The 19795-nt window shown below is 45.4% G+C and overlaps 2 protein-coding genes across 2 annotated transcripts in view; both read right to left on the bottom strand.

The window, feature by feature from the left end:
• LOC131266950 (2-aminoethanethiol dioxygenase) overlaps nucleotides 1–19795 on the bottom strand; it is a 395883-nt gene that overhangs the window by 150904 nt on the left and 225184 nt on the right. The gene's annotated exons all lie outside the window — the stretch shown is intronic.
• LOC131266936 (protein glass-like) overlaps nucleotides 11729–19795 on the bottom strand; it is a 54946-nt gene continuing 46879 nt past the window's right edge. Inside the window, exon 2 of the mRNA XM_058269632.1 lies at nucleotides 11729–13671. Within this exon, the coding sequence (XP_058125615.1) occupies nucleotides 11729–13671 (1943 nt within the window). The remainder of the gene's footprint in view (nucleotides 13672–19795) is intronic.

The following is a 19795-nucleotide window of genomic DNA, read 5'->3' as shown; positions in this document are numbered from 1 at the left end:
TGCACGGTGCTGCAACCACCCACTTCGATGGGCCGAGGTTCCGTTGCGGATTTTGCGGAGAGAATGTGCCACAAAATATCCGCACATCCGAAAACCAATCGATAGCTTGGAGCGCGAGCGGGATTTTCCCTCGAGAGGGAGTGGGTGCATGGGTGGATTAAATTGCACTTTGTCTGCAGTTTGGCGATGATTAGTGGCTGCAGAAGTGAAATTTGATTGCTTGCCTCGGCAGTCTTTGAATGAGTTTTCCTCCACCGGCCGGCTAGGTTCGTGAAAAACGAAGCGATGGGAGAGCCTTGTTTTCGGGTTGTTCTTGACTTTCGAAGGAATGAGAACGCAACAAAAGTGTCTGTTGATGAGTTTTTGAAGCAGTTTTCTTCCCATAAAGGGTGAGAGGAAGACAAATTATGCCGAAAGCAAAAGATCCATTCGATGGTGGATGGGTGAAGTATTAAATGTTAAAATATCTATGATTATGATGCGAACAATTTTGTAGCAATAGTTGATCTCTGTTGTTGCTTGTGACGACCGGAACTGCGAAAGACAATAAATTTTGTTCTAGTGTTGTATCAGATCAATTTTACACAACCTAGAATAGTTTTGATGACGCAAATTTAATGGTTAGTTTAAGGAGTAGATAATGAAAGAAGAATTATACCATGTTTATGGAATATTCAATATTGGTTCTCATTCAATAAAAATGTTTCTAATATTATCTTGTTATTTGATGGATGTTTGAAAAATGCTGCTGATAACAATTTGTGAATAATAAAATTTATTTGAATTTAATTGAAATTTATTGAAACTTGATGATACTATTTCAAATAAGCAGAAGTATAAAGTGTTTGCTTATTGATATTGAATCATATTTCACACAATGAATTCTTACGAAATATTCTCCAGATGTTTCTTAATTATCTAGTTATATAAAATTATTATATTTAATAATTATAAATCTAGTTATTATAAAATTATAATAAATCTCTTGGTACATTGTCTTGGACGAGTTATCTCTAATCGGTCGTTCCGAAAGCAGCCGACCATTTACTGCCTCATGGCAACGAAACAATTGAACCAACTACCCCAAACTCCCGCCGTAAAGTGGATGTAATTTTTGCAACACTGAGCTTGAGCTGCTGCCACCGTCGCCAACCAAGCAGTCCGTCACCAAGGCTACCGTCGGTGTGGTAGCCACGAACACCAGCACACTTAACATGGAGTCTACTTGTGCCGGGGTTGGTGATAAAAGTCCAGCCGAGGCGTGCTTCGTTCGTGCATCCTCCATAAATTATACCCAATCATGTAAGCAAGTGCGATAAATAAAACGCAACATCACCAAGACGTACAATGGACGCCCTTTTCCGTGTATGTCCAATCTGCCCGAATGAGGAGAAGCCTTCCCAACCTTATTCGCTAGTGGACGAAATCAAACGCCACAAATCGTATGTCTCAGCGTTCATTTATCCTCCGCCGTTCGTCCCATCGTGGAATCACCGAGCGCTCGGTTCGTGAGAATGAAACCAAATCATCTGATAAGCTGAGGACGAAGCCGAGAGCTGACACGCAAACGACTCCGAAACCGGACCCCGGTGTTCTCGTCCGCCGTATCCCTTAAATCCCGTACGGGCGGAAAACAGCCCTAATTGACATTTATGGAGCGCACCACCACCACCACCCCCCCAAAAACGCACGATCACTCGACGCTCGACGCGCGGACGATAATCTCCATTCCATTTCGATATCCCAAGGGTGGATCAGACACACGGAACTCCACTCCATCGGAAGCGGTACTTCCACACGGCGGCTCAAAGGTAAGAAACCGACCGCCCAAGGGGTGACACATTCCCGGCTCAGCCGACGATAAATATGTTGGCCTCCTGGTGCGGTCGCTTGTGGATGGAAGCCTAGTATTTAGCTAATAGAACACTAAATTAATTACCGATTCGCCGAGGTTTGCCTTCTTCGCGACGTGGTGCCGAGTGCCCGGAGAGGACACTTTTTAGCTGCAACTCAGCAGCAGCACACACACACACACACACCTTCGCCCTTCAGGAAACGTCTGGCACCAATTTCCACCACGGGCGCACACGATAAACAAATGTTTGAGTCATCAATAATTCACATAAATTACCGGGTTGATGCCTTCTCGTTAACAAGACACCCGACGAGGACATGGACAGGTGGATGGGCCGGGGGGAGGGGCCGAGACTAAAACGTGCCACCAGTTAGCGCGTCGTCTGTGTGGAGGAAGACGGTTGCGGAGTGGGCCCATCGGAAACTGATACGTTTTCCACGTCAGGATTGGCCACCGCAAGGCGTCGCATCGTCAGGAGAAGCTCAATTTATGGCCCAAAGTCGAAGGGAAGTGCGTCTACGTGAGTTTGAGTGTGGTGGTCGTACGGTGGAGAGGAACTTTACGAAGTCAGTTAATTAATACGAATTAGTAGCGACATTTATTCACGAAACTTACGGCAAAACCGTACCCACCCCTCCCGGTTTTCCCACCCTCCCATTTCCCGTCGGGAGAGGCGGTGTCACGGGAAAGTTGCTTCATAAACACACTGACAGGCGGTAGGATCAAAATCAACAATTAATCATGACTTCATTCGAGTGCCGAGGCACGGTTGAAGGACGATTTCCTTCAAGTGAGCGAAAGGCGGAAGCTTCCCAAGAATGGCACGAGATACCTTCCGGTCGGGAAATGAGGCCCTGGGCCGAGATTGACGTGCTCCCAATGAGCCACCAGATGAGCCACACGTCGCTCGGTGAGTGTGTGTGTGTGTATGTGATGGGCTTCCATTATTAAGCGCACTACATCCCGGAGCATCCCGGAGTGCTTAATCCCAAACTTTAAGTAGCTTCATATTTCAAGGAAAGGATTTACCCCGGGATCGGGCTAACCTTTTACTCCGACGGACTCTCGCAACCGTCAGCCTCTCGACACAAAGCCCAAACCCACGGGACGGGTTTTCCATTCTAATGTCAATCAATTTTGGCTGTGCTTTCATAAATTAGAAGGTTTCGCTTCTGCCGCCGTGCGGGAGGACACATTTCCGGCTGAGGAAAGGGATTGACTGAAGCATGTCAGTCCTTTTCTCTGCACCCGGTGTCTTCAATTAAAAGCTTGTAATAATAGAAAGCAGAGCAAAAGTTTAGCATTTTCCTCCCTTCCGGAAGCTGCTCGTCAATCTTTTTCAAGGAGCACATTGTGCAAACAGTTAATTGAAATGTATGTTACAAATCAGTGTCGCCTGATGACAAATTGTTGCATTCATGTGTGAGATTTCCTTGAATCCAAGCATAATTTTGTGTTGGTTTAAGGACATGCTTGTAAACCTATAGTACATTCAGTTAGTTTGTATTATTCTGAGCTTTTTATAATGTTGTGGCTAGTGTAAGTGTGTATGCGTGTGTTTAAGATTTATATGTGAAAAATTTAATCAAAGAAAAGCAGTCCAAAATAACTTAAATTAAAATATTGAAACGGAAATGAAAACAAAGCACACTCCTCGTCACTTTACTACTACTACATAGCTCCGAAATGGCCGTATCAGTATTTAGCTACATTTATACACTATTCATCCCTATAAATTATACTATCAGGAACATTGCACCGTTCAAGCTATGCTTACTTTTTCTTTCTACCCGAGGCAACGCTAAACTTCCAACCTTAACCAGCTGTTTTGGAAAAGGAGCTAAGCTGAATGAATGGTTAGGAATCGTGCATTTCAAATATAATTTTGCAAAAATAAGCTTTAACCACACGTACTTACCACGGGTCAAGGAAATTTTGACAATCTGACGAAATTACGTACCGAAATGATCAAGAATTCAAAACGTTTCTTTCAAATCCCCCCCCGAAGAAACAGAAATAAAATCCGTAACAGAAACAAGCGATTCGACAACAGAACCAAACAAAATGAAACTCACTCACGGCTCACAGTGTTGCTTTTCATAAACGTTTCAAATGGGATTTTGTCTATATTTCTTCCATTTTTTGTAGTTTTTGCCTTATTTTGCAGTCGCTCACTATCAATAATCATAATCAATCAATAATTTAATAATTTAATATAATATATAATAATTCAATGTAATATGGGGGTTTGGTTTGTGTTTCTTGTATGTGGTGTGTAGATGGTTTATCATAGTTTTAATTTTTATCCAAAACTATCAAACTACGCAATAGATCAGTGGCATATTGTTGCTCTACACTGTGACAAACCCTTCAAACAGTGCTGGTGATTTTCGAGATCGTCGTTTTACGATTCTGCCTGATGCATTAAGTTTTTCTCTGCACGCATTAGAATAGTGTTGGTGCAGTTTTTCATATTTAAATTATTTGTACAAATCGAAATACAAACGCAAAACCGTGTATCCTTTTTTTTACACAAATCGCAAGGTTCTCAGTTCTATCTTACAAATCCTTATTACGGTCGGGTTTCTACTCTGGGGCGTATGTGAGGAATCCTTTTGGAGTCGGTGTGACTTTTCAATCGAAATTAAATCTGAAGGTTACCGAACTAACAATCTACCAGTTGTCCCGCGTTGGAACAAAAGTTTACTCGTGAGTTTTGCTTTTTATATCGTTCTCATAGGGGGGGTTTAACCTGCATTCAATATAAAAATATTCGGCATCATTATATGCTTCTTATTTAAATAGATTCTTGTATTCACCTTTTTTGTAGCGAGAATAATCACATCTTTACCCCCGGGAGTTTGGGCTAAACCGTGTGTGTGTGTGTGTCACTCGCCGTTTGCAATTCCGTGTAAGATTTTTCATGTTTTTTCCAACTCTTTGCGTACATGTTTCAAATATATAATTATATATTCATATGGAGTTATGCGTGTCTGTGTCAGATGCTCTACAGGGCCATGTAATAGCGCTACGTATTTGAATGACTTTTAAATGTTATCAGCAGCAGGTAAGGGGTTGCTTTTTGATTTAAAAATGTTACTTTATCCTTTTCATCTACCACTCTACTACGATGGTTGCGTGTATATATATTGCTTATTTACAATTGCTTATATGTTTGCTTCTTATCACTATATTCCCTTTTCTGTTGTTTATCAATGAAGGAAAATTGTAGTACAAACGATAGGATTCCAATGCACGTTGCACGTTGAAAAAACTATCAAATGCTCCCAAAAAACTAGTTGCAATCTTGTAATACTTTACAAGTTCTACCGTTTTTCTTTTTATGACGAGAAGCGAAGGAATGAGAGTGGATAACATAACTAGGTTATAAGAGACTCACAAGCTTAAGCAATCTCGTGCAAGCCAAGTTGCGGATGTGAAAAAAGTATTTTTTATTCGAGTAATGGGAATATCTTTTTCACTTCTAGTAATTGTAGGGAGAAAGTTTGTGGAACGAATAGTAGCAGTTGTATTTATGGCTGGAGAGTGTAAAAACTATTCCAACCAAGCAACACTCTTTCATGCGTCGACACAAGGTAAAGGTTATTGTAACAGATTATTCCATCTTTTCCCATCATTTTTCCTGCAATGCGTTCTATTTACAATGTTCATTCCTCTTTTAAATTTTTACATTTTGCTCCTGAGGGATACTGGCACGCCACGGTTGTGTGCGTATGTTGAGATCATTCGAAAGCGTTCAGCCTCTGCACCCGGCACAGTTCGTTTTTATGCTTCTTGGAAAAGTATTTCCCCTGCCACCTGACTAGAGATTACACTCATATTGGCCACCTTCGGTCTATATCAAAGCACTGGTTTTGTAATTAAACAAAGAAAATGTGAACAGACCATTATAGTAGTGGCTGTATGGGATGTTATATTTTTTTTTCTTGTGCTTTCCATTACTATTTCCACGCCACGCAAACACTCGCCTTGGTGGATTAATAATTGAACTGGGTTGATGATTAGATAATTGCTCGCTTTGGACTCGAAAGTGGGCCGGACCGGTGGTCCAACCCCTACTAGAAATAGATAACGCTAAGTTAGGCCCTTTCCGTGTGGTGAATAGTGAAAACCCGGGAACCTGAAGTTTCGCGAAATACTACTAAGTATAGATAACGTACTAATTATTGAATGCACTCGAGCGTGGCAAGAAGTTCAATAATACGGTAAGCACTAGGTAGATACAAACGAATTGACAATCGTTGCCCAGATGGCGTCGGTAGGGACCTGCCGTAATTATTGGTTTTTGTGTTCTCTTCTCTTTGTTCAACGTAAACGCGTAATTGACTATACAGAAATTGTGAGAGATTGTTTTAAAGATATACCTATCTCGAGGCTCAAAAGTGACTTTATGAAGGACGATTTAATATATTACACACACACGCGTACGTTCACCCAATCGCTTTCGTACTGTTTTAACAATATCACAACCACACAAATTTCCATGCACTCTTCATCCTTTCTATCTTCCCCAAGCTACTCTTATAGCTAAAACCTTTGCTTTCTCTTTATATTGCACGTTTTACCCACCTACTCCCAAAAAAGTTTATCCTTTGCAAGTTTATCCTCCAAGTAAATTGGTGGAAACAGAGAAAAAGGACAAGCTTCATCGTCGAGAGAGAAAACTAAATGTACGGTTTCGGTCACGAGCTGCACATTGAACTGCTGTGGATCCTGTAAACCGTGGAAACTAACGCGACAAATGAAACACTATCAAAACTGACCTAGTATAGTGGTTAATTCTAGTTTTGTTTTGTTTACAAACTACGCTGACATACACTCCCAGACCTCGCCCACACTCATTCATACATGAATATTTACAAAATTTCTTTTTTTTTTATTGGTGGTCCTTGCTTTCCTTCCAGGTTTTTTTTTCTTGCTGCCTCATCAAAACTGTCCATCACCGTCGAACTCGGCCTGTGGCTGTATCGTTATGCCTCCCTTCCGGTGCACCCATGATTCCTTCCGATGGACTTTTTCCCTTACTCATCTTCAATCCGGTCATTACCTCGCTCGCCGCCGAGTCCGAGCGTACGGCGACGGTGTCCAATTAAATTTGATGGAGATAACGAAGCAATCGTTTTCCTGTTCCTTGTGTTTTCCTTTCCAACAGTACGGAAGGATCACAAAAAAATTATTCTTTCAAAAGAGTGGAAGGAAAATGTAAAATCTCCACCATTCAAAGCAGGACAGGGTTTGACAAATTGGTGACGACTTGTCAGGTTTTATTCAGGCGAGAAAAAACTTCCAGTGCAGTTTGGTTCTATAAAATACGGGATTTTTCCCTTGCCAGATCCTTAACTGCAAACACACGCATATAGCCGTCTCCAGGTATGATAATCTTAAATAATGATACCGTTGCAGAGCGAATAGATTTTTGTCATCGCGAACAACACCGTAACTGCCAGCCTGTCTTATCCATCTTATAGTAAAAAGGACGCCAAAAGTTTTCTTGAGCTACTTTTGTTCCTCCACGATGACCAAACTATTGTAAGCCGCCGTAAAAAAAACGAAATGACTTTAAGGTTTACCACATCCAGAGCCTGTTAACGGCCTGGGGAAGAAAATACCGCACTGTCAATAATCAATCAAGAGGATTCTAAAGAAACCATTTTCATTTTCTTCCACTCCCATTTTCATCCCTCCGATAGCCATTTACGATGAAGGCGAATAAAATTCACCTCGCCATGATGACACTGACGAAAAATGTAGCCAACTTTTCCGACCCAGGAAGTTCCCCGGCGATAGTATGAAGAAAACTTTCTTCCTAAAAAGATCTTCCTTCCCAGGGACGGATGATCGTCAGGTTTAGTGAAATATAGTTTCTTTTCTCTTAAAAATTACTTGTGCCTTCATGAAGAAGAAACAGCCATTTCCGGGACAGAAATGTGCGTCAACTGCAAACATCCGGCAGCCCATACAACGATACAGGATAGGGCTTCCAGGGAGGCGAAAACTAGTTTTAATTAAACAAGTTTAATCGTTTTTATCGTCTCCGTCGTCGCGCTGGAGAAGGAGCTTTTCCGGCACTCGGCGCGACAGGCGTGCCTATTGGTTGGAGGATCTTCAAAAAGATACATTTTCCCCATCCCGAACCGGGGAAGGAACTTCCAAGTAAAGACTTCCGGTTCCTTTTGCTCGAGACAGACTGGTTTTGCAGGAGGTCCGAGAGGATTTCTGCTAAGTAAAACAACACATTCTTCTTTCGTTCACATACCCGCACACGCACATTCACTCATCCTGTTACTATTTACCCATACGACCACTGTTCCGAGCTGCTTCTGCTTTTAAGGACGAAAATTCGTGCCTTGTTGTTTTTTTGCATAGGAATAATGAAGAACAAATTGTTGTGTTTATATTTCTTCTACCAAACCACCCTTCTATACCATCTTCTATATTCTTTGGAGCAGCTCCAGCTTTTCTCCACATCACTCCCGCTTCCCTGCTCTAGGATTCCTGCCTCACTGAACCACTATGTTAGCTGCTTTTACTTCGCCTACGTTCCTATCGTTCCTGGTGCGGGTTTTCAGCCCGCACTTGCATCGACTATTTACAGAAAAAGGGTTTGTGTTTGCTTATGTCCTAATTCGTTGTTTCAGAAACGTTTGCTACTTCGTTCGGAATCTCGTTGCATATGATCCTGTGTATGTCTCGTTGCATTGCGCCTTCACTTTTCTTCTGCATGATAATCATTTAAAAACAAGTTTATTTTAATGAAAATATTTATAAAGTAAGTGGTTAAAGACACTCAAATGAACAAATCATACAGTTATTTGAAATAAAACTAAATAAAATGAAATATTTTAAGATGGTAAAAAAAACCGACTAGAAGCTCGTATGCTGCTAAATAGAGTAAACTAATATTTATTGTTGATACTCCCAGAGAGATGATAAACAGATATTGAAAACATGTACTATACAATTGAAGGTAGACAAGTAAAACGTGAAGAAAGATTTCACTAGTGACTTGAGAAAGGGCTGCAAGGCTGGTTAGGTTACCATCGCAATAGATACTTTCGAGTAGCGGAAAAAAGGTTTGATGAGCTCTAGAGGAGAAAATTGAGCTCACCAACAGAAATGAAAAAGTTTGCTACAGACTAGATGAAGACTAGAATATAAGTACATCTTTTGCCTTAGGAGTTTCTTAGTCTTACAGTGTACGATTTTGTGTTTCTCTACTACTCTTATACTTTACCTACAACTACAGTCGCTTATCCACTTAACCACTCTAACCCTAGGTCTCACCGCCGAAAAAGTTCCTCGCCCAAAAAGCTGCCTATCCAAATGTTCAAACCGAAACTATAAACAATCCATTTGCTGTAGCGACTTTGAATGTACCATTCCCCATTTCGTTATTATTGCCAAGCGTTCGTGTTAATTTGTGTTACAATTGCTTAATTTCGTTTCACCACCTCTGTCTGTCCAGGTTCGTAGGTTTCCTTTGCTTTAGTACTGGAACTGACGGAGGTGTTGCGTTGAGGCTGTTGTCTGCAAATTTGATTTGCTGCTGCGTATCGTTCTACGTTACTATTAAAACTAGGGGTTTTTTTTCTTCGTAAATTGGATGAGATTTTTCCACTTCCGTCAGAACTATCCTTCCTTTACAAATAACAAACTGATACCTAAAGTTGTTTTCTTTAAACTGTTTCTTTTTATGGACGTTTTCTTGATTTTTGTAACTCGTTTGTTTTAGGGTTGATGCTTACCTAATGTTTCCGTTTTGAATTGCTTTTCGTAAATTGGCTGCGTTTTATAGTCGTTGCTTGTGTTTGATCACTTTGTCGATGGTTCAACACACGTTTGATATTCGTTTCTATGTTTCAGTATAGAGAGAACACAATAAAACAAACGAAAAGACAGTTTTAAGTGTCCAACAACTTGGGAATAAAAGTTGCGATCGGTTTCTCGTGGCGTTGAAGCGACGAAACCCACCTCGTTACAGTTCTTGCCACGTGTGCTCGGAAATTTGGTTTTCCCATTCCCAGTGAAAGTTCTTTAACGATTTTTTTCCCCATGTCCCACCCGGCATCGGTCGCTAATGATACCACATTCCTTCCACAAACGGCCACCAATTGTCGATGGTTTGGTGTAGCGTGACTGAAACACTTCGGCCGAGTCGGAAAAGGTGAGTAATATTTTCTTTACTTTGAAGCAAACGTCGGCGATTAGATTGAATCAAGAAAATTTATGCCTGCCGACACAAACTTGGATTCGATTTTTCCATCAACGATTGTGTTGAGGAGCGAGTGACGAAGAAGATATTCATTTAAACACACCAGAGAAAAGGTGAAAACAAATCAACTGTCGTTAGAAGAAGAAACAATTTTATGCGTTTCATTGAGCTGCTTTAGAGAGTTTTGCAAATTGGTCAACTTTAACTTTTTCTTTTCATTCCAAATAATAATCACAACGTTAGAGTAATCTTCGTTCTCTTCCCACCCACTTTTTTCTTGTCTTATTGAGTTCAGTTGGTTTTCCGATTGTGTTTGTCCCATTTTGTTGTTCTTCCTTAGGAGCCCTCATTCATTGCTTTAATGTCGCTTTCAATCTCACGTTTGCCTTTTAGGATAGGAGTTTCTATAGTTTAGCTTATGTAAAAAGTAACTGCTGTGTGTGTGTGTTTTTACTAACGTGTTGTGTGTGTGTGTTTTTGACCGTGTGTAATGTGTTTGTATGTGTGTTAGTATTTTGTTGCTGTTGTTAGTAAGTTTCACTACGCGTAAATGCAATACAGTAGAACTAGAGAGGATAAATAAGGGCACTATTTAACCGGCGGGCGGAAAGGGGACCCCTTCGTACGGGGCCATCTTTCCTTTCCCAAACCGAGCCCTAAAATTAATTGATTCGTAGTAGTAAGTTAATTGTATTGAATTGCGCGGGATGATACGGCTAGCCGTGTACTTGCTGGCATTGCTTTTGGTTTTCTTTTCCTTCTCGTCGGTCTAGAGATCGACTTCCCTTAAACGATCTCTCTCTTTCTCTCTCTCTCTCTCTCTTCACTATGCTAGTGTTTTCATCTATTGCTCAAAGTGCTAATGCGCTACTAGTTGCTGCCACTCACGTTTGCCGATCTACGGGGGTTTTTTCTTCTTCTGTTGTTGCATTTGTTTGTTACTTTGCGTTCACTTTTAAATGTATAAGGGTGTAAATATAATATATGTATATATATACTTTGTGTATATAAAGGTTTCATTAGGTATCGAATCCGCACCAGCATCCTCTGCTAATCAATCTTTTTTTCTTTTTTGTTCTTCTTGTAACGGTTTCTATTTAAAGAGAGGTTCATTAAAACGTTTCTATGCAAAAGTGTGTAATGCCTTGTAATGGGGTTTGTTGTTCTGCTGCGTTCAGATGCTAGAGTTTCTTCCCCTTTTCCCGCAGAGGAAGCGGCAAAGGGTTGTGTAAGGGCATTCATTACCGGGGGTCGTTTTTGCTATTGATTCAGTTCTCTATTGCACACGCAGGGTCGCTACGGTTTGTTAGGGCTTACGAGTTAGGGGTTGTGTTTGGTTGTTCGATTCGACTATGTTTGTTATGTTTATGTAGCTTTGTTTCATTTGAAGCAGTTTCCGTTTCTATAGAGTGTTCGTACTTCAGCCCAGCGACTGAGTTAGAGATAGTTGGAGAGGAAAATGTATAATGCTTAAGTCACTACTTACAAACGGAACGGTCGCCGTGGTTCGTGCCCTCGATGTATGGCATGGATGTTGTCTTTCCTCGAACTGCGCCCCTGGTTCAGTTAACAATGATGCGAATGGTCCTGGCGGCGACCACCGGAGGCGGCCGTTTCGCGCTCGTTTCGATCACCATCGGTTACCCGGCAAAGTTGACGTTTATCTGGACGGCCGCCGCAGCCGCCGCTGCCGCCGCTGCTGCCGCCGCCGACGCCGAATGGTGGGAGTGATGCTGCGCCACTGGATGATGCGGTTGATGGTGTTGATGGTGGCCGGCGTGAAGGTGACCCGACGCCGTCAGTATGGCTGCCGGACCAAGGACGGCTGCTGCTGCCGCTGCCGCCGCCGCTGCCGCCGCTGCTGCCGCCGTCGTCGTCGTACCACTCACCAACGGACCAGCGTGGGAGGAGGGAGTGGTTCCGTTCGTATTGCTTGTCGTTAGCGCCAACCGGTTGGTGGTTAGGTTTTTCATCACAAAAATATTGCTTGTCCCGTTCGTCCCGCCAGTGCTGGTGTTGGTGAGGTGCGGCGTGGGCGAGAGGGGCGACGGGCAGTGCAGGGCATCGTCCGACTCGTCACCCTCGATGTCTACGTTGCGCTCCCGCTTGAGCGAAATCGATGGCCGACCGAGCGGAGGTGATCGGAACCCGTCCATCGAGGAACTGTCATGCGAGCCGGGTGACATGGGTGACATTTGCGGTGAGTTCGGTGCACCATCCTCCTTGAAGCAGGCCGACTCCAGGTGCTTATTAAGGTACGATTTAAGGGCGAACGTTTTGTGGCACCGGCCGCACTGGTAGTTCTTGTCGATCGAGTGCGTCTGCATATGCGCCCTCAGGTTCGAGCGATCGGCGAACGCCTTACCACAGTGCGCACATCCGTACGGCTTCTCTCCCGTGTGCGACCGGAGATGGCCCTGCAAGAGCCACGGGCGCGAGAACAGCTTCCCACAAACGCCACAGCTGTGCGAGAGTTTGTGCGTGAGGACATGCATCGCCAACGCCGGCATAGAGACGTACGCCTTGCCGCAGGTGTGACACTTCTTGGCCGACTGCGAGTCGAGACTTCGGTGCGTCTGCTTGTGCCGCGAGAGGTTGCTCGAGGTGGCGTACTGCTTGCCACACTCCGTGCACGTGTACTTCGCCTTGTTCTCGAGGGCCGCCTTCGGGTCGGCCATCTTCTTCTTCGAGCGCCCATCGCTCACGAAGAACGCCTCGTAGGTGTACGCGACCGTCTTCGAGCCGTTCTTGCCCTCCGAGTCCGACGAGGACTCGGCCGTCTGCTGCAGCTCGTCCGAGGACGAGTCCATCGAGGTCTGGTCATGGTGGTGATGCCCGTAGCCCGGCAGCGTGTTGGTGCTGTTCCGATTCTCGTTCTGCTCCGGCGATCCGAGTGCGTTCGGAACGGTCGGGGGCGATTGAAGCGGAACCGGCGTCGACGTCTGCTGTTGGTGGTTCGCGAGATGCGTCGGCAGTGGCGACTGCCGCCGGTCGACGTCACTGGTGGAAGATTTCGCGGGCACTAGGATGACGGTCGGGGTTGTTGGAGGAGACTGGGGATGTTGATGCGCGGGAGGTTGCTGCTGAAGAAGCTGGTGTGGTGCCGGCGGTGGAAGGAAGGCGGTCGACGCGCTCAGATCCAAGATGGCGTGCGCCGCATGCAGGTCCTCCTCGGCCGGTATCCTCAGCTCGTAGTTCGGCCTCGGAGGCCTATCGTCCAGCGAGTACGGTCGGTAGATGTCCTTCTTCTTCGGCGGCAGCGACAGAGCGGTGCCGGTGCTGGTGAAACACATCGCAAGGGACTTCTTCTGGCTGCCTCCAGGACCGTGCGTCGGCGACCGATGCTGTACGACATCTTGCTGCCCACTCGGACTGGAACTTTCCGCCGCTCCGGAGCTTCCGCCGGAACTCGCCGGCGATGAGGTGGTCTGCGTTGCGCAAAGAGGTGCAAGTGCAATATACTGCTGCTGCTGCTGCGATGTTGGCTGTTGTTGTTGCTGCTGCTGCTGTTGATAGCTGGACGCGTCCGGATCCAGCTTCGGCAGGTAGGCGGTAAAGTGATGCGTAATATCGCGTCCATATCCTGCAAATGAAAAGACGACGGAGAAAAAGCGGAGTTCAGTAAAAGCACCAATGAATCTCTCTCTGGAAAAAACTGCTTCTTGCCAAACAAACCGACCAAGCTGAAGCAACAGTTGAGGTCAGCTTTAATGTCGATCGATACTGACGGCCAGACATTCCGCAGCAGAAGTCATGAACTACTCGCTCTGTCCGGCGTCTCCATTCGTCCGAAGCAACAGTCGCCATCAGCCCGTACTCTTATGCCAATGCGTCTCTACGATAAATCTTCCCTCGGCCAAAACGGCCAAACGGACGGAGGACGAAGCAAAGGGTTTTCCCGAGACTGGCGAGACCCTGCGAGACAGGCAAAACAATCCTATCGCAGTTGCACGATGTGGAAAGCGTTTGAGTTTGTGAACCGAAGGACTGCAGAAGAAGAACGGAGACGGTACGAGATCTCCTACTGCATCACGACCTGCAACGGTCTGCTGCCTGTGTGGACGCGTCAGAAACCCCAAAAGTATGTGTGTTTGTGTGTCTGTGTTTTCTGCTCGTTTGCCGCATCGTCCTTTTCGTCATCGTCAATCGAAACACGCAATGAGTGGCGAAGATGTTGCTTCCAGACGGCAATAACCCCAAACTTTACCCCCCGTGATAGACGGTGGGGGGAAGGGGAGGGGGGCAATTTCGTGGCTGCGCAGGGGAGCTCGAGCGAAGGATCGTCCGGAATCGAATGCATGACACATGCCATCACATGGAGCCATTTCTTTTTTCCGTCTCCCCGAGTTCGAACCTGGGTTTTCCCTTAGTCACTACTTGGTGCCGGTTTTTTTTTTGTAGCATTTTTCCCATGATCTGACATTTTGTGTTCTCTGACCGCAAAAGTAAAATGTCTCCCCTCCCCCCCTCCCCCCCTTCCGACCTCCTGCCAATGATGGCTTGTTTGGGTTCGCTTGCGTGTTCACCCAGAGTCGATTGGATTTGGTAGAAAATGAGAAAATTGTTGCTTCGCTTGTCTTTCCTTCCATCTTCCGTTCGGGAAATCTTTCCCCCACCCACCCCACGGAGGGAAATGCGAAAATCCAACCCACTTGGTCGCCGTTTTTTCCGTTTTGCCAACTAGCTTCGTTAGCCACCATCCGAAACCCGGAATGTTTCCGACTGTTGAATGGAAAACTTCATTTTCCAATAGGACGTTGCCGATGGCGCCAGTTCCTGTGGCCTGCGTTTTTTGGCTAGGGAGGGTTTGGACCGCAAAAAAAAAAACTCCCAACACTCTCTACTCCTCCCCTTCTCCCGGCGTGTATCAGTCGGCGGATTTGTTTTCTTCGGCAGGAAACTTTGCCCTTCCACCGACCACCGAAGGCTTCCATCGAAATGTCAATTGGGGTTGTTCGACCGAGAACAGCTCGGGCCGGGGCCACGGACGGTCGTTATTTTCTCCGGCATTTCTTTCGCGTGGATTTTCCAACCGCCAGCCGCCCTGTTCCCTCGATCCGGGGAACCGGTTTTTCGTGGCCACGGCTCGCCACATTTATATTCATTTTTCGGCCCTCGCTTTCGAGCGTGGGGGAGGCCGCGGGGGGGCGCTCGGGAAAGCGTGCAGCGTATGTGACAGAGACAAGAGAAAAAAGAGGATGAAAAGAGCGAGACGGAATGGCCAGGAAAGGCCGCGTGTTGGATGGATGGGTTCCGGTACGTCCTTTCTGCACATTCGAACCGAGGACCGATGGATGGGTTTGGGCATTTTCTACCGCAATGCACCACTTTGCGTGCTCGTGCACAAAGCGCGCGGGGGGGGGGGGGGGAAGAGCTGGCTGGGAGCACTTGCGAAAACACTCTTCTTGGGAAGGAAAATTGCGAAATTGTGGCCAACCCCGTTCGCCTCGGGAGGGAGAAAGCAAACGAAGCGCTCGTGTTGTGTTTATAAAATCTTTTCCGAATATTTTAATGGGCTGCCTCATCGGGAGGGGGGGCTTTCCCCATTTTCCGGCCATGCATCGAACTCGTCAAAAATAGCTCCCACCTCTATGATGCAGCAATATTTGACGCGTTTTCGGCGGTATTACCCCTCACCTACCTCCTCGATGTAAATCGGTTCGTTATGGCATGCCGGGACCTTCGTATGCCATTCATTTTCACCTCTCGACCAGTATCCTCCCTTGCTTGTGGTGGCTTTCCACAACCCACCGAGTTGGCACAATCAAATGAATACATTCTCAAACATTTGCCCCACCGCACACTCCCACACAAGCACAAGACAGACGACCTCGTTTTGGGCCGGTCGGTTTTGGCAAAAGAAAATCCCTGCAACGGACCCGAACAAGCACTCGAAAACTTCATTTCGGACGGATTAAGAACATGCGGCAGTAGCAGCCACCCCCTCCCCTTCAGAGGGGAGGATAAGCGAAAGGAATCTGTAAACAAGCAACAGCCGCTCGACGGTTTGTTGTGTTCGAAGAAGTGCAGTAACAACAGGGCTCCGTTTTGTTTGCTGCAATTCCTCAGATCAGCAGTTTCGCAACGGGAACAGATTTGCGGATTTGGATTGAGTTGTTGTGCAATGCTGCCTGCAGTGCTTGAGCGTCGAGAACCCAAAACTGCTCCGTTGCGATGGGAGGCTCGAGAGAAAGCGGCAATAAATATTACCCGTACAACGTATTCTGCTTTTTTGTTTGTGAACTGTCGACAGAATTGATGACGATTTTGACCACTTGTTGTTTTGCAAAGAGGAATTTGAAATGACACGAATTCGAGCACAAGTGTTTGCGGAGAGTGTTGCAGAGTTATGCTTGAGTTTGGTGGTCTTTAGAATTGGTGATGAGAAGGGGACATTTGCACTGACGAGGATTTTTCTGCCTTACCTTTTTCAAATAAACCGAATAATGCAGTTGAATGTCTCACTAATATAGATCGTAAAAACTCAGCAACATATAATCGCAATTTGATCTTTGTCCACGCTTTTTCCTAGCAAACTTTCTCATAATCAATTAAACAAATTTATATCAACATGTTGATATATATTTTTGACAATTACCAGAACACTTTATCCCTCTATTTATGTCAGGATTCTTTAAAGGATAAAGTCAACCACCGTTGCAGTGAGTCGTAAACCACTTTGCTTGCGATTTACGCTACACTCACACACAGTTACGAGCCTTCCACTCAACCAGTTCGCTCGCTTCGCTTTCCGTTCCGTCTTAAATAGTTTCGCTGATATCTTTATCACCGCAATAAAGACGTTTCGAATGTTGCGTGGTTGTTTAATTTACCCAACCTGTTTTCTTTTTTTTTGTTGTGCCGAACAAAAATGGCGAAACGGCGATTGTAGAAAGAGCGCAGAGTGTGTGATAAACATTTCAACCGATAAACAACAAACAAATCGCTCCGTCCACGACGCTTCCGGTTGGGGTGTTGTAAAATAGGGAAAACATAGCCGGGTGGGGAGAAAAAAAAACCCGTTCGGTTTGAAAAGAGCACCCACCGGACGTGGTATCTTTCCTTCCCGGCGAAAACCGGAATGGAACCGATGGCATGGAGACGGAAAAATAAAACTACCCGGCCACAGTTCTGCGAGTAATTTTGACGGCACCGCTAAATTTTGTATTCAAGGAAAGCTTTCGCGACTTAGCACCAACACGGCCGGCGGGGTGGAAAAGCGAAAATAGGGGGAGGGGAGCTATAAGTTCCTGGAGTATGAGGGGAGGTAGGAAAAATAAAATAAACGCCCACCGCCGTGCCGTTATAATGACGTTTATTTACAGTAATTTATGACTTCATAATCCGCCATAAGTAATGATGAATATCGTGGCCAACGTCCTGATTTCCCTCCTCCCAACCACCACTCCACCCATCGCTACAGGTTTGCGATGACGATGGCGCTGATGACGACGATGATGATGATGGAAAAATTTGCATAATGTTTGCGCAGATAGTTAGTTACCATCGGCATCACGGTTTGACGTACGGTTTCGTGGTGGTCGTCCGTTCGTTTCGTGACGTAAAACCATTGATTCGCGGTGAAGGTTGGCATAATTGGATGGAATGACGAATTGGGGATCTTTTTTCGGGGTGGTGGCAAGGTGGCAAACGGAACAGAGGAAGAGAACACACACAACTTCCCCATTCGCTTTCGGGTTGTCTCTGCAGCATACGAAACGTCACGCAAAAGTTGTCATAATTTTCAATAAACATTGCCGTAATTTCTCTATTATTAATACCGTCCGTAAAGTTCGCGTTCTCCGTGTGAGTGGGTGGGAAATGTTTACATCGCCGCTTTTCCATTTTTTTTATTTTTGCCCTTCCCTCTCCGCCAAGCCTAAAAAACCAACGCATGTTAAGTACGGCACTCATTTGCTGTCAAAGTTTTACCTTTCTTCATAAATGATTATCCAACGGGGCACTTTCTCCGCATTGCCTCTCGCGCTCCCCGGCCAAAGAAGACGCTGCGGTTTATTTATTTCCCCGCCCCCTCCCGAGCTCCTGGCGCTAGGAATCCGCGGGACGTTCATTGTGCCATTCATTATTTACATTAATTTATAAATTATGATGCCACTGCGCTAAACTACAAACCACCAACGTCGTCGTCGTCGTCGTCGTCATAGTCGTTGCCGGCTCGGTTCGGTTTGTGGTCGGGAAAACCAACGCTGCTCACCTTTACTGTTGCTTCATGTTCGCTTAGGTTTTATGTGTTGCCTCGAGTACATTCGCAGCGAAGCGAAGTTTACGCCGACCTACGGGACACACCCATCGGAAAGGAGGTGAAGAATGGGCCACGGTACAAGTGAGAGCGATAAGGAGAGACATCGGAGAGATGACACCGAGGGAATCCGTCTGAGGACGAAATTTCGGTTCGACCGCAACCGGCAGCAGAGTGAGGTACGCACCGGGCAAAAGGTGGAGAAAAGTTTCCACCGCACAAACCACTCGGAGGAATATTTCCGGTAGTCCAATGGGGGTGGTGCGCGGGGCTGGCGGTAGTGCATGATAAGAAGTTCCACTGGGAGGGGGTTTGCGAAAAGCAACAGGAGATGCGCACCGGCGCGCTCAAGAGCCACAGCATGCAACAGCATAAAGAAGTGTTTGCCGCATAGTTCATAAAGTGTCCTTCTTTTGTCCTCGCGTCCTCGGGGGAGATGGTGGTTGTAATGTTCTCTGGACGGGCAAAGAGGAAGGAGGAGAGGAGGTGAGAGATGATTTTTAGCTTTAGAAAGTTTTCGAAAAGACGCTCCTCATGTGCGCTCGTCAGGTTAATGCATGGGAAGTGCGCCTTCCGGAGAAGCTTCACCGAGGTGGAAAAGTGCCAGTAAGCTGATTGATTTAATCCTTGCTCAAGCAATCGAGATGACTTTGGTGTGCCCTGAATTAAGTGTGCGAGAGAGTGAACATGTTCGAACAAAGGAGTATTTTTTGTAGCTTCTACAAACGACCTTAATGGAGCTAGAGATTATTAAACATCGAGCAAACGACGATCGTAGCAGTAACTTCCGGCAAACAATCTACTTTGAGTACCCTCTCGAACTGCCTATAAATTATGAACTGTAAAATGTTAGCTACATCTGCTGCCCTACCGTCACAAACCTTCGGTGCCGCCACCAATCGAATGGAGGTTTGCTTGTAAATACTTTTCCGATCACAATAAAACGAAAAATCGATTGGAAATCGTTCGGGTCGTTTCTACTATGCCGTTTAAAAATCCATATTCAATGCATATTATTTACTTTCCACTCGCTCGAGCAACGAGCAACAGTTTGGCCGGCCTTTGAAGCCTGAACTCAATTGGAAAACATTTTCAGGAAAAAGACAAGAAAATCGAACCGGAAAACCGTAGTAGAACAAATCGAGGTTCTACTTCTTTAGATTTGGAGAAAAAAAGTTAACATTCTATAACGACAACAACAGTGGTTCGGATCGGGAAACCTGTTGTTTGGGAGGGTCTAGCGTATATGTTTTTCCGAACAGCCAGAACCTGGGAAAAGCAAAAAAAACAATATTACAGAAATATTTGACACGAGCCTTGGGAAACGAAGAAATAAAAAACGCTTGGCATCTTCGTGTTTGGGGGGAAAATCCAAAAGAAGGAAAACACAACCTTACGGAGAATGAATGGAGGAGGAACAAAAAAAGGACCCCGGGAAAAGTGGAGC

Source organism: Anopheles coustani, chromosome 2 (assembly GCF_943734705.1).
Source record: "Anopheles coustani chromosome 2, idAnoCousDA_361_x.2, whole genome shotgun sequence".
NCBI lineage: Eukaryota > Metazoa > Arthropoda > Insecta > Diptera > Culicidae > Anopheles > Anopheles coustani.
Note: the sequence above shows the minus strand (reverse complement) of the source record. Positions and strands in the feature narration are given on the sequence as shown.